Here is a 26,303-nt window from a genome sequence, read left to right as displayed (position 1 = left end):
CAACCAACAAACTTGACCCTTAAGTTTTTCAGTGGGGTTTGACTGCTTGTAGACTAAAGAGTTCTATGTTCCACATTTGGGGGGGAGGTGCCAGCTCTGTCACACCAGCACTACTCCTTCCCCAAGAACCCCCAACCCGGACTGGGCTTAGATCTTCAGCAGGCTGTGCACTCCTGCTCTGATCTGCCACTTAATTCCTCCCACCAGGTGGGCCTGGGGCCAGAAGCAACAGTAGCTGTAGCTGCCCCACCTCCGCTGCCCCTGGGGCTGGTAGCCAAACCCTGAACTCCTTCCACTCCTGCAGCTTTTCCCACTAACCTTCTCCACTGTCTTTGGTGTTTATGGGTTGGGAAGTCTCGTAACTGCCGCAGCTCACTGATTCAGGGCACTAGGGCCTGCTCCGCCCGGCTCCTGGTCTGGTTGGTCCGAGCTGCTCACACTGGGCTCCGCTCCCAGCTCCGTGTGGGATAAACCTCACCCAGAGACCATCCAGACTGTCCTGGGCTGGAGCCCTGCTTCCCTCTGCTGTTTTGTTGGTTCTGCAGTTCTAGAATTGGTTCAGAGCCGTTTTCTATAGGTTTTTGGAGGGACTCGGCAGGGAGCTCACTGCTTTTCAGCTGCCATCTTGGCTCTGCCCCTCAAAATGTGAATTTTTCATAATTAGAATCTTTTCAAATAGACACTTAGTGTGATTATTGTTAAGTTACACATTGTTACACAATGAATGAAGAAGGTTGAATAATGTGGTCTGAGAGCAGTTGCTTCCCCAGTCAGAATGGCAGCTAAGCTTATACATTATCTTTATATTTTAATCTTATCTAACCACATAATTTATAAAGAAGAATGTATACCAGAAAGCTAGAATATTTCATAAACACTAAAGCTCAAGGTACTTGGCAGTGGAGAAACTGCCAAAAAATGGGAGAAGGGGGCCAGCAAGACAAAGAAATGTTCTAGGATGAGAAGGCTTCAGAGATGGATAGATCTCACAGACTCATGAGACTTCAAGGGTTGTGGGACATTCTAAGATGAGAAGGCAGCTGAGGCCAGAAAGTCAGAAACAGAGCCAGCTGGGGAATAAAAGTTGGCTTGCCCTGGGCCTTTACTCAAAGTTCTCAGAAAAGATGAGTGTGTATTTGTGTTGTAATATTTAAGTATCTTTATAAGTATAGTATTAAGTATTCAGTAAAACCCAAGAATAACTTGTACTGTAATTTGACTTATTTTTTATTTTGAGGTTATAATAGTTGCTCATTTTGCTTGGTTCGAGTTATACTTCATTCATATAGAATAGTATGAAGCACCAGCATACAAATTGTTTAGGGGGATATTTAGTATAAACTTATTGATCCTCTAATTAAAGCTATTGAACCTTTCTAACTGAATTGAATTCAGCTTGTCATGGAATTGGACTTCCTGTCTAGCCACACGTGCTCTTTTGTCTTGTGAAGTGAATTTTTTTTGTATCCAATTTTTACTTTATATTTTTGCTTATTAAATTTAATTGTTTTTATCCCAATGTTCTAGTCTGTCAGGATCTTTTTGATAGTTTGATAGATTTTGTGTTTTGACGTTCATTTCACTCCTTTATTTTTATCTATTAATTTCTTAAGCGCACGATCTTTGCCTTTCATCAAATCATTGATAAAACAATAAACAGTAGAAGTTGAAGTGCAGATGTCCAGGATACTCCACTATATAGACCACTTTGTAAGTTGGTGCCAAACCTGGCCACTTTAAACACTGAATAATTAACCATTTTTGAAACCACAGAGCTATGCTGTGGCCTAGATTGTATGTCTCCATCTTATTGAGAGGAACAGGATGATAGACTTTGCCAAATACTTTCCTAAAACCTGGGTAAATTGTGTCTGCAGTATTCACCTGATCACCAGTCTTGTTTAAAAAACATGACCTGTTCTTGAAGCCATGATCAATTTTTCTAGATGCTAACCAAATACGCTTTTGTCCTAATCTAGGATTTTGCGAGGAATTGGAAATCAAACTTAGTGGTTTATAGCTTGCAGACTCCCCACTTTTTTTGAAATTCAGTACATTTGCTTTTCTCTAGTCCTATGGCATATTTCTCATTCTTTAAAATGAATTTTAGTCTTTTTAGGTCCCATTGATCCTTTCTCTAAATTTACTTATTTGAAATCTAGTCTTCTAAAATCTAGATCACGCCAGATGGTCCCTTTCCTTTTTCTCTTCTCTCACATATTCTGAGATGATCATTTACTACCCCCAAGTTTCCCATCATTTCTACCTGAGCAACTACTTCTACATTGCTGGTGAGAATTTATCTAGAACAGCAGTTATCAATAGGTCAAGTGAATAAATTATTAGCAATCCTCTTTTTGGGGAAGAGAGCTTCAACAGTTGATGATGATGTCTGTGTTAAATGAAGTCGCCTGTCATTGCTGTATCATACCTCCATGGAAGGCTTATGATCTGTTTCCCAAACTCCTGACTTATCTTTCGTATTCTGTCTAGTGTAGTCTGGCATAATCTGATGGTTTATATTCCTCTTCTTCTTGTTTACTGTTACCCATCTGCAAATGCTTTCCCTGCTGTGAGATTAAATTTGTTTCCTCAATGTCCCTGGCCCTTAGTACATTTTTGTTAGAGACATGAGTTCCTGAGGTTTGTTGTTTGATCTTTTCTAAGGACTTTATCTTTTTTGAGTGTCTGGGCTTCAGTGTTATTTGTTTGGTTGTTTGTTCATTCATTCATTTTACATTCATACACATTCATTTTACTTACATACAATTTTTTGGTGTCTAGTATGGTGACTATAAATGGGCTATTTTCTCATTCTTTTCAATTTAAAGCCCTTTAGAATTATTGGGACAGTGTGACACATAGTGAAGAGAGCACTAACTTTGGAGCCAGGAAGACCTTTGTTCAAATGCAGTCTCTGACACAGATTAACCGTGTAACCCTGAGAAAGTCAATTAATCCTTCAGTGCTATATCAGCTATCTAAGATTGTAAAATTGAAGAGATACCAACCTGCATTGGCAGATGGAATTTCCTTACCTGGAGTTCTCTATACCAGTGAAATCATGGGTACAACCCTTATCCCCTGTCCCTTGATTAGATTTGCAAGACTCAAAACAAATACATTTTTGCCTGCCCTTGTTAGGTATACTCCTCTACCTGTTGTATACCTGACAAAATGAGTTACACATGTTAATTATGATGTGATTGGGAAAATAACAAATTATGCATTTACAATTTACAGCGCGTTCCTTCTTATACCACAAGGTGGCTCTAGAGGTCAATTTACCCGGAATATATCAGCACAGTTAGGAGTGGGAGGTGGGGAAACGTATTTGATGATTGGGGCGTTTTCAATAGAACAGTGACTTTGTTAGAATTCTTTGAAACATTTCTCAAACCAAACAGATTTTTCTAAGTGCTAACAATCTTTTAAATATTTTCCCTTACGCTAGAATTTTAAGTGATGGGGAAAAGGGGATTTGATTTACTGAGTACATCATTTCTAATCCAGGTGTCTTAATTTGGAGAGAAAATAGTACTTGATCAGGAAATGCCAGAAGTGGGACCATAGTTAACTGTTAGTTTGAACAAATGTTTATTAACTGTAAATCTAGACTAATGAGAATGATTTAAAGTAAAAGCATGAGGTAGAATTTTGAAATTTTGTCTGAATTTTTATTAGCTGTAGCCTTACTTTTTTACTAACTAGTCATTTCCCCCAATTTGAAAAAATAAATTTTACTTAAGTTAAATTAAAATTGTTCCCTGAGGGGTGTTGATTCAGGATACTTAATATAAATATATAGGCGTTTGACTTGCCATACCCTTTCTAAGTATAAAACATTACATCTAGGATGCGTGGTAGCATATATGAGAAAAAACAAATTTAAAGTATAACACAGTATAATCTACTCCTTCTTCTTACTCAGTAATGCTACAGCCATTTGACTATGATCCAAACGAGAAGAGTAAACACAAGTTTATGGTACAGACGATTTTTGCTCCATCAAACACTTCAGATATGGAGGCTGTGGTGAGTACTTTCTGTAATGAATTCAGTTTTAGGAATCATTTAAGTTGTGTAAATTATAAGGCATTAAGAAATATTGTGCCTATGTAGTCATCCCAGAGAGTGATTATTTAAAAACTTCAGCATCCACTGCCATAGAATTTATTTTAAAATCAAAGATATTAAGTGACCCTTCTAAATATATAATTTTAACCTTTTCTTGATTTTCTTTTGTCTCATTTACTAGGGTTTTTTGATTAATAATAGTGCATATGTGAATGTTAATTTCTTTTATGTAGAAATTTTCCTATTTTAAGATTTTGAGGTATGAACTCTCAAGTATTGCAAGTATTTCCAAAAATGACTATCTTGGAACAAAGTGTTAGTGTTCACTAGCTAAGATTATTAGAGTTACACCAGGTATTTTCAGTAGATTTTCCTTTATATTAATTTATTTTAAATTCTCTTAACACTGATATTTTTTTTTCCAGTGAAGGCTATAAATATTCTGAATTTCTAAAGGTTCAGATATATTTCTAAGTTTCAGAAATGTAACATATAGAAGCTTCTCATTACTTTTCTTCTCTCCAGGAATTCATGATGGTGCTTTTGTGAGCCTCTCTGTCTAGCCTTGAGAAAATGTTGCTGAAGAGCATCCGGCCCTGTATTTTCTTTGTAAATTTTTACATAGAGATACCACTGTAGATGCCCTAATTCTCTTTTCTTCCCTAGGCATTGTGGTATCTCAGGTATAAATGTCTGTGTGTTTCACTGTGTGGTAGGAGTACTTAAGGAAGTTTTTCTTAAGCTAGTTAACGTGTTAATTTTTGTCTTATATTGGTATAAATTAGTCCATATTTTACTTTTTGTATTAATAAACTCCAAGAGAAGACCTTGCTGCCTAGTAGAGGACAAATGGAATTTCAGGTCCCAAAACTTTCAATTTAGAAGCTGATTGCAAAAGCCTTTACATCAATTTGATATTTTCTACTAGACAAGGACTACCAGAGCCTTCGGCTGCTTTTTATATGTGGATCATTGCGAAAGCTGCTCTGTTTCTTTTTTATCTTGAGCATGTCACTTAATGTCACCAGTCCCCAGTTTCCTCACTGTAAAGTGATGGAGTTGGGTAAAATTATTTCTAAAATTTGTTGACTATTTGTCAGCTCCAGAACAGGATCTTGCAATAACCATTTCTCTTCTTAGCATCAATTAGAATGACATAAGAAGCATAGTGGTATTATCTAAAGCAGTCATCAATGTAAAGCAGAAGTTTCTTTTTGAAAAAAGAATGAGTAGTGAAGCAAATTATTAATGTCTGACCGCTCTATCAGTAAGGCACGTGTCACAATATCGATGGTGACCATGAATTTGCCTGTATAGTTCTGTATTGCAAAATATAAGAGACTCTCCATATAGAAGGCAGAAGAAGTAAAACATTTATTCAGACACCAGAGGATCAAATCCTAAAACCATTAACTCCAGTTCAACATAGCAGCAATTATATTCCAAAACCAGTAAGTCCACTTCATCATAACAGCAAAGAACTTAAAACACAATATCACAGCAGAGAGCCAAGACATCCCATAATCCTTCCCTCTGCTGGGGTTTTCCCCTAAACACTCAGTCACAAATCTTAGCTGTCTGCTTGCCTTAGTCCTCTCCTCCCTCAGTTCTGAGACAGAGCTTAATGGCTACCCTCAAAGTGTGGGTGGGTGTACGTGTACACACACACACACACACACCCCTACACACCCCTTTTTTAGAGCCCAAGGGCTTTACAACCCTTGTGACAAACAAGCCTCTCCTAATCAAGCTTCCTTTAACTAGCTCCATCTGAGACCTGTTAATAGGATCAGTGGGCAAGGAAGATCTTTAATCACATTAACACCACAACCACATGGTGGTAGCATGGTACAGAGGAAAGAATACAGAATTTAGAATCAGGGAACCTATTTGAACTCTGGCTCTTTTACTCTTTCTGCCTTTGTGATATTAGCCAAGTTACATATGGACTCCTGGGTCTCTCCTTTCTCATCTTTAAAATGAGAAAATTGAACTAGATATCTTCTGAAGACCCATTTAGCTCTAAATTATGATCCTGTGATCTTATTCTTTGTTCTTTATTGTTCTCAAAGTTAGTTTGCTGCACTCCTATTTTAGTTACTAGAGTCCTAAATTTACTAGTCTTTAAAGGAACAATTAAAAAACAGTATTTTTTCAGAAAATCTGTAAACTTAAAAAAAAGTGAAGGAAAAAAACTCTCTAAACTTTAAATCCTATTAAGATTTAAAGTTAATAACATTCTTTAAGAAATAAGGTTCCAACCTGCAATAAAGTATTTACACAGTTCCCTGTCCCATGAAGATGTACTCTAGAGGAGTGGTTTCAGATGTGCGGCTTGAAACATTTGCAAGTGTGGCCCAAACTAGATTAAAATGTATTTGGGAAATATTTAACAAAATAAAACCACTCCTATCATGCGCTTCTTAGGCTATTTAGTCAAGAGTAGGAGAGCACCATAATAATAAGGGAGAGAGTTCTGTTGTCTGAGACTTCTTGCTACTTTTACAAACGACCGAAGATTTTAAGACAATTTAAAAATCTTTAGGGGGAACAGACTACAGTTGACCCTATGCCTATCAGATTTATATGTATTACCTCATAGCCCAAGAGACTGCATTCTTTTTCATTGTCTTTCATTCCTTCAAATCCTAGCTGGATCCTAAGTGTTGTTTTAGTCCTAGAGGCTAAGAAACAGGAATAAAGGCAAAGTCGGTACTATAGAAAGAGGCACAGCACTTTGTCTGCTTGTTTAAATTCAGTCCTAGAATTGTGGGAAAATTCAGCATACATATTCTGTTTAAGGTTGATCATAACAATTTATACTTTCACTTCCTTGACACTTTAAAACATGTAATTTTAGATGAAAGAAAATATAAATTTTATTTTACACAGTAAAATTTTGGTAAGCAGACCAAAGGTTTTTGGGGGGTGGGGTGGGGAGGATGCGGCAAATTTAATAAGTAACTCCAAAAACTGTTCTCAAAAATATTATGTATAATGTTATATGTATTTTACATGAATTAAGAGAGAATCGTTATTTAGATTTTTGACATGTAATAATTTCTTTTTAGTGGAAAGAAGCAAAACCTGATGAACTGATGGATTCCAAATTGAGATGTGTATTTGAAATGCCCAATGAAAATGATAAATTGGTAAGCAGATAATATAATTAGTAACATCACCATCTTCTAAATATCCGTCCCAAGTAAGAGGATAAAATTCTGTATTTTCAAGTTGCTTTTGCTTATAATGTGTTTGTGTCTTGTGGTGTTCAGTATTAGAGAGAGAGAGAGAATATGAATATGTGTGTTTTTATGTGTCCTTAAGTAACTTATATAACTGAAATTTTAAAAAAACTAGATACTTTCATAAATTTTTTATATTTATACAGCGGAAGAAAAAGAAAATTTATTTTAAGTCATCTGTAAGCGTATTCTGTAAAAGAAAGTACTTCGAAGGGTTTGTTTAGGTTTATTATAGGATGACACTTTTTCTGAAAGGGCCACATAAAAGAGAAGGAACTCTTTAAATGTAGTCATATACATTATTGATTAGCCAAAAAAGAAAGAAACTGAGTGTACATGTTTGTGTGTGTAAACATATTTACACCTCCTCCAAAATAATGATGCATTTGTGCCCTAAAAAGAGAAAATATTTATGTGGATGAGTAGTTTAATAAAACAGAGTTGGCTATTTTAGAAATTTTAATCATTTTAGGATAATTGTCAAAATTATTATCTGGTTTTAGGTATTAATATGAAAGCTTAAAGTTAACATTTCATTTTAAATGTAAAGCGTATAAAAAGGAATAGCTACACAATTAATAAAGCTTCATTAATTTAGTCTGGTAGAACTTAGAATGACATTGAAGTTTTTTAGCAGTGCTAATAAAGTAGGTAACCTTTTGCATAGCTACATAGTTTAGATTATCGGACAGTTCTTCTTTATATCGAGCTGAAATCCCTTTGCCTACAGTTTTTCCATGTTCTAGTTCTTCTCTCTTGAATAAATGTTTGTGAAGTTCTGTAGGCAAGGCTAATTTTCTTTGTTAAGAAAAAAGGCAGTGACATCAGATTATGGTAACTTCTCTAAGCCAATTGAAAGTATATGAAGAAGGAAATTGTTAAAGAATTGTCACATATTGTTAGGTAAGAAAAGTAGAGCCATCTTCAGAGATGCTGTGGCTGAATCTGTTTGCTTTTCAGGGCTATATACAAATTCTATATACTAAATTTCTTGGTCCCAAAGAAGAGGTTTGAAAATGTACCTCCTTCCCTTTTCTGAAGTAAGAGACTATAGTTTGCAGCATTGCTTATGTCAGCAGATTCAGCTAATATGTTGGTTAGTTTTGTTGAATTCTTTTTCCCCTTCTTTATGTGTTACAAGGGATAAGTCTCTAAGTAGAAGCATATGTTTGGAAATTAAGATGATGTAAAAAAAGAATCACTAATAATTTAGAAAGAAGTTTTTGGTTTGGTCGCAAGTAGCATAAATTCTGGATCTCTAACACTGTTTTTCACCTCACACAGTCAGTTGTCAGATCTTGCCATTTCTACCTTTTTATCATCTCTCGCATCCTACTCACTTCTTCACTCACATAGTTACCACCACCCTAGTTGAGGACTCCTCTCTTTGTGATTATGCAAGAGCTCCTTAATTTGTCTCACTCCTTCAAGTCTCCAGTCCATCCTGTACATTATTGCTAAAATAATTTTCTTTAACTGTCAAGCTGACCATGTGATTCCCCTATTTAATCAACTCCAGTGACTTCCACTGGGCTCTAGGATACATTAAGAACAATCCTAATTTAGCTTTTAAAGACCTTTCTAACCTCACTGTGTTTTTCTCCATTCTGCTGTGTCTCTTCCCCTCAATTTAGCCAAATTGATCTTCTCTCTTTCATACATGACACTTCATTTCCGATGTTTGTACCTTTGCATTGGCTTTCCAGAATGTCTGGAATGTACCCCAGCACCCCTTTCCTACCTCTGCCTCATAGAATCTATTTTCCTTTAAGATGCAGCTCAAGGACCATCTTTTGCATGAGCATTTCTGTATCCCTTCAGCTGCACTAGTGCCTTCCCTCCTAAGCTACCCATGTTTAACAACTTTGTATGTATTTCCATTAATTTTATGTGCTATGAATATGTGTGTGTATGTATACACATAAATATGCTTGTTTCTGCCATTAGAATAGAAGCTTACTGCAAGTAGGAATTGTTTCATTCTTTGTACTTGTATTCCCAGTACCTAGCACATTGAGTGGTGTGTAATAGGTGCTTGATAAATACATTGTGATTCGAAGAATGGCTATCACCAACATGCCATATTAGTCTGCTTTTTGTCATACATTAGTTCCCCCTTAAGTCCAGCCATGCAATTTTTTTTGCTATGGAGGCAAGCTCCATGTCTCTACCACTTGTTTCTGTATCCTTATCTCTGTTTCACCAAGTCTTATTTTCCTTCTTGGCACATTCCAACCCAGTTTTGAGCTTCCCTGGACCATAGCACTGAGTCCTTTAGAACTACTATAAACTCCCATCTATCCTTTACCATTTTTTACCCAAATATTTTTACTTTACTTTAAGTGATATAGGTTTTCTCTGAGGAGACATCACATCTCTGATAATCTTCATCGCTGGATGCCATTCATTTTACTCCCATCAACTTAAGGGCTAATCATAGTGGCTGATATGTGCCTTGATATCCTGTTGCCAGACTATTTCTCTAATAATAGATGTCCTGTAATATTGTCAGTATTAAAATAAAATTTCTTACTTTAAATGCATGCAGACCATTTATAGCACTCTTTTCTCCTTTAATGTTGCTGTCAACTCTTGATTTCTCAGTTTTCTCAGCAACTTTTATACCTGGCTTAAGATCTTTCTCTTTTCTCTAAACCCTACCTTTGAGGCCTTCATAATCATGTTGATAACTACTGATAGCCATATATTGACCACACAGTTTCTTAACTTCCTTAACTCTGATGATCCTCTGCCACCCCACTTCAGGCACTTGTACCCACATACCAGCATGGTTGTACCTATACCTCACTATGTCTTAAAACTGCACTATCTCCAAGATCAGAATTTTTTTGACTATATATATTTTTTCTTTCTCATGTCTTTGTTCTTTATCATCATTAGCACCTCTCTGATTCTCCTTGTTCATTCCACTCATTTTGGCTTCACTTGTTTCCATACCCATTTACGGAAGGCCATTGAAGAGCTGTGGCTCATCCAGGGAAAGGGTGAATCAAGATAGGGAGGGGACCAGAAGGCATCAACTGTTTTCAGCAGTCAGGCTAGCAGCTGCTGTGGGGGTGAAAGACCAATACAAGCCCAAGAACAAGCACGCTGCCAAAGCCCAAGTTGTTTTGATCTGCTTTACTAAGGAAAGCAACATTAAGGGGTTGACACATTTACTTTAATTCAGCATACAAATACCATTCACTTAGTTCAGGGGAAAAATCCAGCACCCTAAACTTCGAAGCAAATACAAACAAATTACAAACATCAACAGACAGACCAAATACAATTCATAGTTACCAACATCTAGGTTCAGCCTGGGAGCTCATAACAAGGGCTGGCCCAGAGTCATGCATGCCACCACAGCTGTGGGTAAGAGCTCCGAAAAAGAGAAAACCAACCCCTGGTTTTATATCTTTTTCAGGGTCCAGGGTGAGTTACACAGGTGACTCACCCATGTGACCTAGAATCCTCACGAAGAGGTGACTTAAACCCACGTGGTCTAAAAGCCTCTGATGTCCCAGACATGTCACTCAAACTCATGTGTAAACTAGGCCCTCCCCTGAGGCAAGGAGGTCACCAAGGACTCTTAATCTAATCAAGGAAACAAAGGCCAAACTCTTCAAGGGCACTTGGTTGAACTGAGTGCTAAGAGCCCATTTTGTTTACCAAGGCAACAGGATGGTATTCTTTTTCAAGTATTTAAAAGCCTGTTCCACTAAGTAGAGATTAGACTTGTTTTGCTTGTCCCCATTTGACCAACTTCAGGTGAAAGTTTTCACTGAGATTCTTTTCAGCTCAATGTAAGAAAATATTTTTTAAAAGTGAGTTCACCGAGAGTGAATGGGCTTTTAAACTAACTAATTAGTACATCTTTGCTGGTCCACAAATATAGGACAGATGGGAATCTTGTAGAAATTTCTTCTGTTAACACTGGCCTTTTAGATTCCTTCTAATTATAGGATTCTGTGATTTTTATGTCTCATCATGGTCTGCTGTGGCTGTAGAATTTCTCACTGCCCATCTCCCTCTTCAATTATTCCTGACCCTGGATGACTAGCTGATTTTTTAAAAAAAATTTTGGTTTGTCTTGTTTGCATTCCGCTGAACATCATTGGAGAAAATAATGAAATCCGATTGATTTCACCCATGCATTCAGTGCTGCCCAGTAACTCTTATTACTCTCTTTTTACCCTCATACTAGATACTCTCTCTTCCTTTGACTTCAAAGATACCAGACTCTCCTGGTTTTCCTACCTCTCTGTTCCTTCTCTGTCTCTTTAGGCTGGGTCCATGTCTTCTGTGAGTACTGCCCAAGGGGACTGCTTTTCCCCTCTTCCTCTCAGTCCTACTCCCCCTTTCTTTCCATTGTCTCTATTATCTCCTTTAATCTCATTCATTCCCTCTGTTTCAGCTATCACCTTTGTGAATTTGTTGCTCCAACTGGACATCCTACTGGGATTTCTATACATGTCCAAGATGATCTCATATCAGCCCCTTAAACTTGGGTATTTTTTTTTTTAAACTTTAGTCTTCTATCTGTGTGGCATCTGTTCAACCACTTTGCTATGTGTGAAATTGGATTGTCTTTGAAAATAGTTTTTAAAAAACAACACAAAGACACTGGATTTACTTAAACCAATGTAATAATTTTGTAGGTATGGTTGTTGTAAGTTTTTTCTTTGGATATCTGTGAACAGACATTTCCCACTAAGACAAAAGCAAAAGAGAGTGGCCCCTCAATGACATTAAGGAATTTAGGTTAAACTTTAGAAAGAACCTTTTTATTGTGAGATAGTGTTACATCAAATGATGTTTTCCTTGATTTAAAAATTATCACACAAATGCTTAATGGTAGACTGATCAGATGTTTTTAGATGTTTCCCAATCTTAGTATAAGATATTAACTTTGTAATTTTCATAACATATTGATGATAAATAATTTTTGTAAACTTTTCTTTTGGTGGAGTTATTTTTTTTTCCCAGGGCAAGGGTGGGAGAGAGGTGAGCAGAGAAAATATTTATGAAAGGACCTTGTAGATATGTAAGCATTTGAATCCTATAGGGAAAAAACTCATTAATTATTTGTGGTGGGTTACTGGTAAATTACAATTAGGACTAAGAAAGTACTAAGTTGTTATTTTCAGTTACACGTTGAATTTTAGGCTAAAAGTTAGTTCGTGAATGAAGTTAAAAATGAAGTAAAAGGTCTGTTAGTGGGAGCAGTTCTTTAAAACCATAGGAGGAGAAACATGCATATAAATTTGGTAAACAAGGGTGATGCAATGGGAATATAACTTTAAGGGGATGATGGAGAAAGCTTAAGATGTATTTCCATGTTTTCTAAGTCATAGCTATTAGTAGATATCTTTGTATTATTGCTTGTCCATAAAACTTGTTTTTTTAAAGTAGTGATATTACTGTTCTAAAGACTAATACTTTCTCTGTGGTTTAGTCGCTCCCTTATATCATGCAAGAAAAATCTGATGCGTTTGATGCCAGTCTGAGAGTGTGTTTCCCATGCCACCTCAGGGTATACCTACACCAGGGACCGGTTTCACTACTCCAGTCAGCAGCATCACCTCAGTTGCAACACCTGCCAGTTATAGCCTGAAGACTGACCCCAGGGCTTCACACAGTATGTTCAGACAGCAAAAGCCTAAGGTTTGTTACAGGGAGCTAACAGCTATAGGATTCTACTGGTGTTACTTAAGTTATTGTAGGTAATTGGAAGATAAGTTTTCACAGTATATTTTGAAATGAAACAGACACTCACTTTCATCTTGTATTTACAGTAGAAACTAAGACTTCTAACTCATTAACATAAAGCTTTGCTGTTTACAGAGGGTTTTCCTTACAGTAATTTCTCTTCTAGCTCAAAGTAGGTAGTTTGTGCAAATATGTGAATGTGAATATGGTTACATTCAAAGAAAAAGCAAAATTTTATATATTTATGGAGTTGGTATGGTGTTCTAAAATAAAATTTTAATTTTCTCCTCTGGATTGTATCCTTAGCTCTGATTGTTATTCCCAGAATATTTTGAGTTCCATATCTGATTAAATTAGTAGACATAATTGCAGCATAGACATATACCTTTAAGATTTAAAAACTGGGAAATACACACTAAAGCTAATACACAAATCTCTTGTTTTTAATGCCAAAGAATAAATTAGACACTTCATTTTCAACACATAAACAGGGTAGACATAAACCAAATAAAGTAATACCAAGCAATACAAAGGAAAGAGTAAAGTGTCTCTTTCTCTGCTGTTTTTAAGCAATGTCTCAGTGATAGATACCATTAATTAATTAATATTAAATCACTATTCAATAAGTTATTAAGAGCCCTAGGGTGTTTATTGTGCACGGTCTGCTTCTCAGTTCTAAGAGCAGTCTAAAGCCTCCCAATTTATAGAGCAAGATATCTTTTCAGGAACCACGGAGTCTTCCTTGAAAGGACTTCTTGAGCTCTTGGTTCCGAGGTGACGGTTTCTCTGTCTTAGAGTTTTCTTTCAAGTTTTTAAGATGTTGCTGTGTAAATGACACGGTGATTTGACTTTAATAAAAGGCTTTAGATTTTAAACATACTCACTATAGGTTTAATAGTTGTACACTTTAACACAATTAAAGGTTAGTTATTTCTTAACATATGTGACTTAACATGGTGACTTGATTGGTATACAGTAACAAGGCTCATTTTATACAGCTCATCCAATAACTTTACATTTCACTTTGGAGGCATTCATTTGAATCTTTCGAGATTTGTTTGTGTGTTAGAGTACCAGGTTGTATTTGGCTTATCAATCAAAAAGAGGAAAGACATAGGAGTTAGAACCAGAAGGGGCATTAAATGTGCATCATAGTTGAGTTCCCCTATTTTATAAAATAGGAGAGGCACGGAGAAGTGGCCTTCCCCAAATCATACCTTTAGTAAGTAGCACATCCTGAATTTGAACTGAGGTTTTGCAACAACTAAGTTCAGTGCTCTTTCCCCAGCGTACTTGTTTTATACTATACTATACTATACTATACTATACTATACTATACTATACTATACTATACTATACTATACTATACTATACTATACTATACTATACTGTATACTATTCTGCCCAGTTTATAAACTTTCCCTTTAAAATCCTGCTGCAGATTTTTTTAGTGGAATGTATGATTCTTCAGTTTGTTAGCCTTTCAGTATAAGTTTACCAGTTTATCTATTTTAGCTTTTCTCTCTCTTCCTACAGTCTGCCCAGTTGTGTCATCCCTGCTGTATTAAGGCATATATTAAGTCAGAGGTTAACATTTATAAAATATCATGTGTTCAGAATTAAATTCAGATATGATTAACATTCCGTATGAGGTTCTGGTGTGATGTATATAGTATAATTCCCCTTTTTACAAAATACCATTTGAACTGTTTCTTATAGAATACCATTTGAATTCAAATACTGGCTTTAAAAAAGATTTTAAAAGGAACTACAGTAACACATAGTAGAATAGTTATTTGATTTCTAGCAACTCAGTTTTAAAAATCAACTAAAATGCATTTTGCACACTTTGTAATCTCACTAGTAGATTATAAGTTCCTTGAATATAAAGACTGCTACCATTTTAAAAGCATTATTCCTTTATTGCTTTAAACAGTACCATGAGCAGAGCACGTATTTAATAAATAAATAAAAATGTCTTTTGTGTACTATTTAAGTTGCTTGTTTGAAGGCTAAAAAAATCTACTCAGTTTTCCTTTTTGTTACCTTTCTGCTAACTTCTGTGGTATCCTAAATCTCACAAGTGCTTAGGAACCTTCTAAAAGAAAGTTTCTCCCTTTCTCTCATCTTGTCTTAATTTGTTCTACTTCAGAAATTCAAGCAAGCCCAAGTTTCTCATTAACTGGTATATTATTTCCTTGGGATTCATTGCCCATTTCCATTTGTATGGAAAGAACTTTCTAATAGAATTATCTTGGTTCTGACTTTGTAAAAATGGTATTTTGTTGTACATATTTCTAATACTTAAACTTTTCCTCTACCGTTAGAATTTTTTATCATCCTGTTTTTTAATGAGTGCAGAATTATAGAGAACCCTTTCATAGTGTTTGTTAGCAATTAAGCTTTTTTATTAGGCTCTTACAGAATAAAATGTTTTACAATTGAACTGCTGGTATATAGTATTGTATAATCTCATTTGGCCTAACTTAAAAATTTTTTATGGTGAGAATAATTTGTAGATTTTGAGCTGGAAATCCTTCATTTTATAGTATAATCTCTTCATTTTGAAGAAACTGAGGGAAAAGGTTAAGTAATTTTTTGAATGTCACACAGGTAGTAATTGTCAGAAGTAAGATTTGAACCCAGGTCCTCTGAATCCAGAGTCAGTGCCTTTGCACTTATACCATGTTGGCATTCTGTAATTTATTGAGTTTCCCCATTGTAACATAGTTGTAGAATAAAATGCTTGTTTTAAGAATATATATTAGCCTAGGCTTAATTCCTGAAAAATACTTAAATTGTGAAAAAGCAAGATTTTTAGTTAATATTAGTAAGACTGTTACTGTTTGGTTAATGTGGAGAATGTGGCTAGTTTAGACTGTGCTACAGACTAGATCTTTTGGTATCTTAGGAGGAATTGAGTGAATAAGGTCACAAGCTAAATATGCTTGGAGATCTAGTTATTGGTGGTGTTTACCATGTCATTGGTATTACAGAGCCTGATAGGTTAAAAGCACTGAAATGACTGAACCATAGTCATTTAATGTATTAATTCTTAGGTACACCTGAAATCATGTCCAGATCCCTCATTTTATAGATGAGGGAATTTAGGTGTAGAAAGGTAAATTAACGAGTATAATTTCATGTTGGTCAAAGTCAGAACTAGAACCCAGGTCTCCTAACTTTCATCATAGTCCAGTATCTCTTTTCATTATAACATTGCCTTGTATAAGGCTGTTTTAATTTCAGCACTGTAAATATTATTAATGGGAGTTGAAAGAACTTGTTGCTATCTTATACCCTATAAGGCCATTGGGTTTGGAGTTAGAAGGTGGTTCTAATTGTTCTCTTTTTAAAACACCTTTGTGACTTTGGCCTCATTTTACTGATTTGTCAGTTGAGAGACTTAGACTAGATAATCTCCAAGGGTCATTTCAATTCTCAATTCTAGGATCCCTTTAATTCTCATTTTTCAGCCTGTTTTTTGGCTTTATGTTGATGGTCATTTTTATATTCTCCCAAATTCCCATTTTTATTTACATCCCCTTTCTTGCCCTAATTAAAATAACTTTTCTTTTGTACCTTCTTAAAATTTTCCTAATTACAGGGTAATCTAATCGTGGGGAATGATATGGAGACCTTAAGGATAAGGAACCTCTACCCTCCAGAGCTTCATTTTAAGCTCCAGAATTGGGACAATTAAGAAACCAACCTTCCCCTTCCATCTTTCTCTGCTTTCAGCTATCAATGAGCTTATTATTTGAGGACTCATTTTTTTCTTATTTTTGACTTAGGACTTTTGTTTCCTTGTGGTGGTGACCTTAAATGCTTATAGATTTTTATTTGGGAATGTAGACATTATTTTTATTAATGATTCAGAAGTAATTTGAAATATTTCAGTTTGGATATTTGCTGAAAAAGCAAAACAAATGAAAATTTGTGGCCTATAAGGAACCTAATTTATTTTAAAGCTTTAAAATATATTTGTAATATTTACAGATTGATATGGAGCCTAGCAAAGCTCTTCCACTGAATGCATCTAAACAAGATGGACCCATGCCAAAACCGCATAGTGTTTCACTCAATGATACTGAAACAAGAAAACTAGTGGAAGAGTGTAAAAGACTTCAGGGAGAAATGATGAAATTATCAGAAGAAAATCGACACCTGAGAGTAAGTTTTAGATTTTAAAATAAATTGTATTGTGAGTTAAAGTGGTAACTTTTGTTTAAAGATTTGCTGATCGCTTTGATTGTGTTTAGATATTATTTGTAACTTATGGATCATTTTATTGTGATCTTTTTCTCGAGGTTTCTAATGTATGTTTGCTAACTTCTATTTAAGTCTGCAGTAAATTTAATATAATTTTTTTAATCTAAAAGAGTTTTGCCATTTCAAGTGCATTTTTAATAAGAGTTTTTGTAATTCTAATGATTTCATTAAGAAAACAGTACATGATCTGTCTTCATTTTCGTGGCACACTTTCGCAGTAGTCTTAGCAATTTAAAATTGAATACATCAAGGTTTTGCATCCTGTCCTGGAGGATCTCTAATTTTTATGAACCATTTACTAAGAATCTAGAATTAGCTATGAACCTATTGTCCTTATTAAATCCTTCAGCAATACATTTTTTTAGACATTTGTTGTAAAAGCATGCTTCCAATAGTCACAGTAATAGGCTACAATTAAGCCTGGATTTTGATACTCCGAAAGCCACTTCTAATGGCCATTTGTAGAAGTAGGTGATTTTCAACAGTTTGTGTTTTTGTTTTAGTCATTGTTCCATGGTTCATTAGATTTAACAGAATTTTTCATTTCAGGGATTGGTTGAATTAAGTTTAAAAGTTGATAATTATCTTTGCATTTTATAATTTAAAACATTAGTAAATTAAAAGTTAATTTACAGATGTAGAATTTGGAAGTAAAATATTGAAGTTGGGTATATGTATTTGTATTAAATTGGTTCTTCTAGCTATAGCAAGTAGCTCATTTATTTACTAATATTTTTACTGGTATAAATGTGTTAAATGAGTCCATTTATTGCATACATGTGTAAACTGATAACATAGAATTAATTAAAAATAAAATGGTTTCTTATTAACAATGTGCAGGTAAATGAAATATAAGAACTTCTTGAACACATGAGGTAGTGTGCTATGTTAGAAAGACCTGTAGATCTGGAATCAGGACTGGGTTTGAGTCTCATCTGTTCTTTACCAGGTATTTGACCCTAGTCAAAAAACTTACTCTCTCAACTTTCTCATCTGTAAATGGACTGAATGTTTTCTGCCACTTAAACTTCCCTGTTTCTGTTGAGGGTATCACAATCCTTCTAGTGACTCAGGTTCACAACCTTGAGTCCTCCTTGGCTGTTTAGTCAGTTGCTGAGTGTTGTTGAGACTGACACCACTGTAACTTTGGCATTCATCCCCATCCCTTCCTCTCTGCTTCCGTTGCAGTTGCCTCTGCTACCACTTTAGGCCCTCATCACCTTTCCGCTGGACTGTTCCAGTAGCCTCATTGTTTTTCTTGCTTCAAGTCTCCCTCCTCCAACATTTTCTCCACATCGTTGCTTAGTTGAAACTCTGAAAAATACATCTTTCTGACTCCAGGACCAGTAATTTTACCACTGTGCTACCTAGCTTCCTGTTTGTGGTTATTTAAATTAGCAGCAAAACCCACTTCCAGTCACCATCCATCTTGATTTATTTTCTTTCATGTGGCTAATAATCAGGATTTAAAGTCATTTTCAAAAATGTTTTTGTAGTGATAGCATTGTTGGTTATTATAACTTTGCAGAGCAGCAGCTTTGAAAGATACAGATAATTTAGATGCCTTAAATTCCAATTTAGAAAATTAGTCTCTACTTGGTAGGTACACTTTGTACAATGCTAAAAAACCATCTCCAGACTTCTTACAAAGAAACAACAAAAGGAAACACACACAGACACACATACACACACGCACAGAGAAAAAGAAAGTGAAAATAGTATGCTTCAATCTGCATTCATCTCTGGATGTGGATAGCATTTTCCATCAATGAGTCCTTTGTAATTGTCTTGGATCATTGTATTTCTGAGAAGAGCTGAATTGTTCATAGTTGATTATCACACAGTGTTGATGTTACTGTGTACAATATTCTGGTTCTGCCCATTTCACTTAGCATCAGTTCATACAAGTCTTTCAAGATTTTTCTGAAATCTCCCTGTTCATTATTTCTTATTGCACAACTGTATTCCATTACGTTTATATACCATGACTTGTTTAGCCATTCCCCAGTTGATCGGAGTCCCCTCAGTTTTTAATTTTTTGTCACCACAAGAGCTGCTTATAAATATTTTTGTACACGTATGTCTTTTTCCCTCTTTTATGATCTTTTTGGGATACAGACCTACTAGTGGTATTGCTGGATCAAAGGATATGCATAGTTCCAAATTGTTCTCTAGAATGGTTGGATCAGTTTACACCTCTGCCAACAATTCATTAGTGTGTCTCAGTTTTCCCACATCCTCTCCAACATTTATCATTTTCCTTTTCTGTCATATTACCCAATATGATAAGTGTGAGGTGGTACTTGAAAATTGTTTCAATTTTCATTTCTCTAATTAAAAGTGATTTAGAGCATTTCTTCATATGCATATAGATAGCTCTGATTTCTTTATCTGAAAACTGCCTGTTCATTTCCTTTGACATTGCCTACTTTTCTTTATAGCCTTAGTGAATCCTAATTTGTGTCACAGAATGAGAGATTCAGACCTTGGGGGTGTGCTCAGTGAGCTGGTATTCCTATATCTAAAAAGGACAGGAATGGAATGAAATGGAAAAGCATTTATTAAACACATACTATGTGAGAAGCACTGTGCTAATAAGTACTGAAGATACAAACAGAAAATCTGGACAGTCTCTGCTCTGAGATTGCTCATGTTCTAATTGAGGAAGGTGACACATAAGGGAGGGTTCATAATCAATTCTTAGGGATAATAATACCTACTCATGGGCTGTTGTGAAGAACAAGTTAGATAATGAGTGTAAAATTCTTTAACTATAAAGAGCTACATAGATGTTAATTGTTACATCATTTTTCTATTTTTTGATAATAGCTACCATTTATGTAGCTTTTAGGTAAGTGTTCAAAGCACTTTACTTAGTCGATGAGTAATTTAGGAGTTTAAGTGCATTTTTTCTGGAATGGCTAAAGATTTTTGTTGCAATAAAGGTTAAGGAAGTTAAAGAATTCTTGATATAACACAACTCAAAAGATACAGAGGTTTTCATCTCCTATACAGTTTGTAGTACAAATTAAAGAAGATAATACTGGGTACTTTGTTATATTTAGATTTCTATTGACTTGTAAATAACTTTATATAAGGAACTTTTGGGTGGTGGGTGGGCTTTGTATTCATTTAATAGGATTTTTTTTTATTATGTGAGACATGATCTTTCAAAATTTATTTCAATTCCAGCTTGACTGAGGCTCAAGAAGTTTGTCAAAGGGATTTTTTGGTAGCAAATCAAAAAAAAGTTTATATTGATAAAATATAAATCTTTCTACTTCACCATCATTTTCAAAAGTTGTTTTGTAAGTTTGTAAGCATTTATACTTAAGAATTTATTAAAACTTATTTATTAAAACTTAAAATTACAAGACTCTTGGGACATCATCATGTATATTCTCTTCTAGAGAGCCAACCTTATAATAGAGAATTTTAAAAATTTTTTAAAAAGAAAAGAAAGCAGTTTAGCCAGAATTAAATTGATATGTTTTCTGAGAATGACAGTATGTGTATCTGTCTCTCTGTATCTGTCTTTCCTACCCCTGCCAAGAAGGTAGAGGAAATAATTTTTTAACTTCAATTTTAGAATTTAAACTTAAATACCAAAAGAGATTTCCACATGCAAAATAGAACCTAAAAAGAGTTCCACACTGCTTGCTTCTTAATAAAATTCTGTAATATATTGGTCATATTACTTTTAAAACTGCAACCTGAGCCTGGGTTTTCTTCTGTTCTCTTCTGTGTGCTTTAAAAAAAATACTTCAGTGGCAGGAAGTATATTTTCTCATTCTTTGGGATTAGACTTGATTATTATAATTACATACCATTCAATTTCATTACTTCTGTTCTTCATATTCATCATTTCTTATGGCATAATGCTGTTCTACCACATTCATATGCCATAATATGCTTAGCCATTCCTCAAGTAATGGAAATCTTTGTTTATAGTTCTTTTGCTATTAATAAAAGAACAGCTATAATATTATTCCTTAGTGCATAAGTAACCTTTCTGTGTATCTTTGTTGTAAATGGACTTAAATTTCTAGTAGTTTACGTCAAAGTATCAGTGGTTTCTTAACATAATTTTAGATTGTTTTCCAAAGTGCTTGGATCACTTCACAAACTCACAATGTAATTACTGTTCCTGACTCTACAAACCTTCTTTTACTAAGTGCATATTCCCCTTGTGTCATTTTTGCCAGTTTGCTGGTTTTGACATGAAACCTCAAAGTTGTAGCAATCTTGATTGCTAACGGTTTGACGTTTTTCAGTTTTTGCAAGTATTTTTTTTGTTCACTTAAGTATTGAGGAATAACTATGCTTAGTGTATTTTTGTTAGTTCTGTAAATAGCTTGTTTATCAGACCTTCATCAGAGATAATTGAAGCAGATTCTCCCCCTCACCCCCAATTTTTAAAAATAGCTTTTCTTCTTATCCTGTCTTCATTGCTTTTGTTCTTAAAAAAAGCTTTTCAGTGTGTGATGCGAATGAATACTTTTTATTTGTTTTTTTCTCATCACCTTTTTTCTGTGTTTAGTTAAGAATTCATCCTCTAGCCATTGCTGCCAAAGTACCTATGTTTGTTATGAGACTTTGTTATGAGATTATATTCATTTTGAGCTTATTATGGTATGAGGGGTAAGATGTTGGTTTAATCCTAATTCCTGCCAAACTACTTTTCAGTTTTCGCAGCAGTTCTTTTTAAATAGGGGATTCTTCCCCATATAATTTATCAATTTAGATTTATCAAATATTAGGTCATCTGGTTCATTTGTTTATGATTTGTTCTTATCTAGTCTGATTCACTGATCTTTTATATTTTTTAACCAAGCAGTTTTCATGATTACTGCTTTATAGCAAAATTTGAGTTTCAATTCTCCATTTATATTTTTTTTGCATTTCACTAGAGATTTTGTTCCTTCAAATCAATTTTATTACTTAGTCTCTCTTTATAAAATACTTCCTTAGTAGTTAGATTTGGCATAGCACCAAACCTGTAAATTAATTTAGATATTATTATTTTTATTATTTTGGCATGGGCCATCAGTATGCACTGAGTACTCTTCCAATTATTTGTCATTCATTACTTCTTTAGTGTGTTTTAAAATTGTTCATAGTAAATTAATGAACATCTTTTTAATGCATTTTTTTTTTTTTTTGCAGGATGAAGGTTTAAGGCTCAGAAAGGTAGCACATGCGGATAAGTCTGGATCAAGCTCAGCCATGTCTTTCAGAGAGAATGTCACCAGTCCTCTTCCTTCACTTCTTGTTGTAATTGCAGCCATTTTCATTGGATTCTTTCTAGGGAAATTCATCTTGTAGAGTGAAGCATGCAGAGTGCTGTTTCCTTTTTTTTTCTTGACCAGAAAAAGATTTGTTTACCTACCATTTCATTGGTAGTATGGCCCACGGTGACCATTTTTTTGTGTACAGCGTCATAATAGGCTTTGCCTTTAATGATCTCTCACGGTTAGAAAACACAATAAAAACAAACTGTTCGGCTACTGGACAAATTGTATATTATCAGATCATCAATAGCAGGTGTCAGTTGCACATTCAGTCCTTTATGAAATTCATAAATAAAGAATTGTTCTTTCTTTGTGGTTTTAATAAGAGTTCAAGAATTGTTCAGAGTCTTGTAAATGTTATTTTAATAATCCCTTTAAATTTTATCTGTTGCTGTTACCTCTTGAAATATGATTTATTTAGATTGCTAATCCCACTCATTCAGGAATATGCCAAGAGGTATTCTGTGGGGAAATGGTGCCTCTTACAGTGTAAATTTTCTCCTTTACCTTTGCTAATATCATGGCAGAATTTTTCTTATCCCTTGTGAGGCAGTTGTTGACTGAGTTTTTCATCCTTACAATCCTGTCCCATGGTATTTAACATAAAAAAATAAAACTGTTAACAGATTCTTGCTGGGTAGCCTGTTTGTGTCTCTTGTATCATTAGAAGGGGATACCTAAGAAGTCTTTTGTGTATAATAATTTGAGATTAGTAATGCATTCTCTCTGCACTCAACCTTATTATTTGGTTTATTCTAATACTTGTAATTAAATCTGTAAGGGAAAAAAAACACAAAATGAAACCTGTTCTTATAAGGAAAGAAAAGCAATGATAATTTTGATGCTGCTTTCAGTGTTATGGATGATGATAGTCAAAATTATCTTCACCATGATCATTTGAAGCATAAAAACTATGGAGATAAAAGCATTTTAATTATAGTAAAATTGTGCATTTGTTTAAATGTCTGTATTGCATTGAATGTGCCACTGTCCTATCAGTTTCTTCAGGTGTCTTCCTGAAGGAGACTAATTCTCCTTTATTCAAGTACTTTTAAACCAGGATAATCATTTTTTAAAATCAACTTTATAACTTATTTTAAAATATTAAAAACTGTATTTCTCCTCCTGTGCGCCCCCACCCCAGGTTTACACACCAAATAAATTTCCACAATGGAGAGTTGATGTTACTGAGCAAGTCTTAAATAATTCTTCCTGAAAATGATTTAACAACTCTTTACAAATTTATTTCTTAACCATGTAAACCATTTTCGATTTAAGATGTATTTATGAGGTCTGATACTTTTCTGCACCTAGTCTTCTGTCTTGCTTCACTTTGTTTATACTAATTGTAAGTAATAATAGAGCAAGAGAACAGTAATTGGAACTGAATGTGAGCTAGCACATCTGAATCTTAATAAATGAATATATGATGGTTTTTAAAAAAATGTGCCTATGTGAAGTGAAGCATATTAGTCTTCCTGGCCTGCGGGACTTGAAGTGGTGCAGTGAAGTATATTAGACTTTGTTCTAAATGCACATTTTACAAGTTGAGTGAAATGTTGTAGAGAAAACAGTATTTTGGTTGCCTTTGATTTCTAGTTTTCTTTTATGGACAGATCACATGTATTATGTTACTGCTGTCTCTGGTAACTTCTTGCCTATGTGCAAAGACAACTATGAAACGTACAAATAATGCTTACCTTTCACCATTAGCATGCAGCCACAAGATACTTCCATGGTGTATGCTCTACTGTCTTTGTAGAAGTCCCATTCTGATAACTAGAAAAGCATGCTTAAGAGGCTTACATTTTCATTACAAAAATTTGAAAGCATAATCCCTTGGCCTAAAGTTCTATGTTTTAAACTTTAAATTGGTGATATTTATATACTAATACCTGGTATTTCACAAGCCCCCCTTAAAAGTTAATGTCACAAAGAATGCAATGAAATTCTGTAGGTTATGGAATAGAATTAGAAATTTTTGAAGAGAGACTCCTTTAGGACAAAACAATCCCTTCATTTACAGGTGGGACAACTAAGACCAGGAGAGGTCAAGTAACGTCCACAAGGTCATACAAGTTAGATCCACCTGAATGGGGTGGATTCTGTGTCTTAAGACACTGTCTTAGTTTCCCAGGTCAATGCTGTTTCCAATATTTTAGTAAACAGTGATTTCATCATAATGGGAGAGAAGAACTAAAATAATTAGTGTGAGATTCTGTTTTAATGAGTATATGTGTAGTTTCACATTAATGGTGGGATTGTATTACAGGTATCTTTGTTTAACAGTCTGAGATAGAGGTTTGACCTCAATGCTTAGTCTTAGGAATGGCCATCTGACATGGTATCAAAACATGAAATTGAATCTATTTTTTAAATGGTTATTATATAAGATTATTTACACAGTGGGTAATCATGCACTATTATATGGTTTAGGAAGCATCAACAAAATAAATGCACACATAGGCATCTTAACCCAGTCTATATACCACAAGGTGCTTTAATAATGTAGGGGGGACTGCCTCTTGGTTTCTAGTAAACTCTTCATAGCTGTATTAAAAAAATGTAATGCTCATTTATTTTGCTATCAGGAGTTACCTTGGAAAAGTCCAACTGTTTAGTGAATTATGGAATATGGATTAAATTGTTTGTCTTTGTTCCTTACATGTTTAGATTTTTTTGCTTTGCCTGCTTACTTGTGTATGTAAGCATGGGGAAATACATCATTGCTAATAATTAGACTTACAACCAAGTGACTTACGGCCTTAAGTTCATGTTATGCTAAATGCACTACTTTTCTTTCATTCTTTCTATAACTAATGTACCCTAACTTTGCCCATTTTCTTGTATTTACAAGAAACAATATGATTTGTATTCTGAGTGTGTAGTATGTTTAAAAGTTTTTTAAAGATGAAGTGGCACTTAGAAAAAAAATGTAGTGTAAAAGGTTCAAAAATCCTGGAAAAAAGAATATATTCTCAATCCCTAAAGTAGTTTAGATCAGTATCTACCTTGTCATTAAAATTGGTATTATCTGGTGAGGGGAATGTTTTTAGAATGTGATCTTTTGAAATGTGCCACTTAGAAAAACAGGTTTTGACAAGACAAAAATCATATTCTTGTGGGATACACTGCAAAATTGTACTCTTCTTATCACTTTAGATGCATTCAGTTAATAGTATGCCCAGAGCTTTTCACACCTGATGTGATCTTGGTGTGTGCAGTTTAAAAAAACAAACAAACTAAAACTTGCCCTATGTCAGAATTATAGGTAAAGATAAATGCTTACCAGATGGAAAACAACAAAATAGATATTGAATCTTTATTTTCTAGCTTCCAGGGGGGTATCAAACAACTGAGTGAATAAATAAACTATTAAAAATAGTGGTGGAGTCTCATTTTCCTTTTTTGAAGAAAAAATGGAACAAAACTTCATTATGCACTTATGCAGAAGATCTTTGGTTAGCTGCACTCCTGTAAAATATAGTTTGTGGTGTAGTCCATTGTTTGGGGGGGTATTTTAAATTTTCCAGTGAAGAAGGCCCGCGCGTGCGTGTGTGCGTGTGTGTGTGTGTGAGAGAGAGAGAGGATTTTAGAGAAGAGAATGGAGAAGAAACCTATTTCTGTAGTTCTACCTCTGCTAATAAACCTAAGGACATTTTTAGTCTCGAGAATATTTTTCTACCCAATGACCTTATGTTTTGGG

General features: G+C 34.6%; 1 protein-coding gene across 1 annotated transcript in view; it reads left to right on the top strand.

Annotated features, from left to right (window-relative positions):
* Positions 1–25,981, top strand: part of VAPA (VAMP associated protein A) — an 82,737-nt gene extending 56,756 nt beyond the window's left edge. Inside the window, exons 3-6 of the mRNA XM_036751697.1 lie at positions 3,932–4,035; positions 7,149–7,229; positions 17,034–17,207; positions 22,473–25,981. Of these exons, the coding sequence (XP_036607592.1) occupies positions 3,932–4,035; positions 7,149–7,229; positions 17,034–17,207; positions 22,473–22,631 (518 nt within the window). The 3' untranslated portion in view covers positions 22,632–25,981. The remainder of the gene's footprint in view (positions 1–3,931; positions 4,036–7,148; positions 7,230–17,033; positions 17,208–22,472) is intronic.
* The last annotated feature ends 322 nt before the right edge of the window (positions 25,982–26,303 follow it).

Source organism: Trichosurus vulpecula, chromosome 1 (assembly GCF_011100635.1).
Source record: "Trichosurus vulpecula isolate mTriVul1 chromosome 1, mTriVul1.pri, whole genome shotgun sequence".
NCBI lineage: Eukaryota > Metazoa > Chordata > Mammalia > Diprotodontia > Phalangeridae > Trichosurus > Trichosurus vulpecula.
This window is presented reverse-complemented; position numbering and strand designations above follow the sequence as displayed.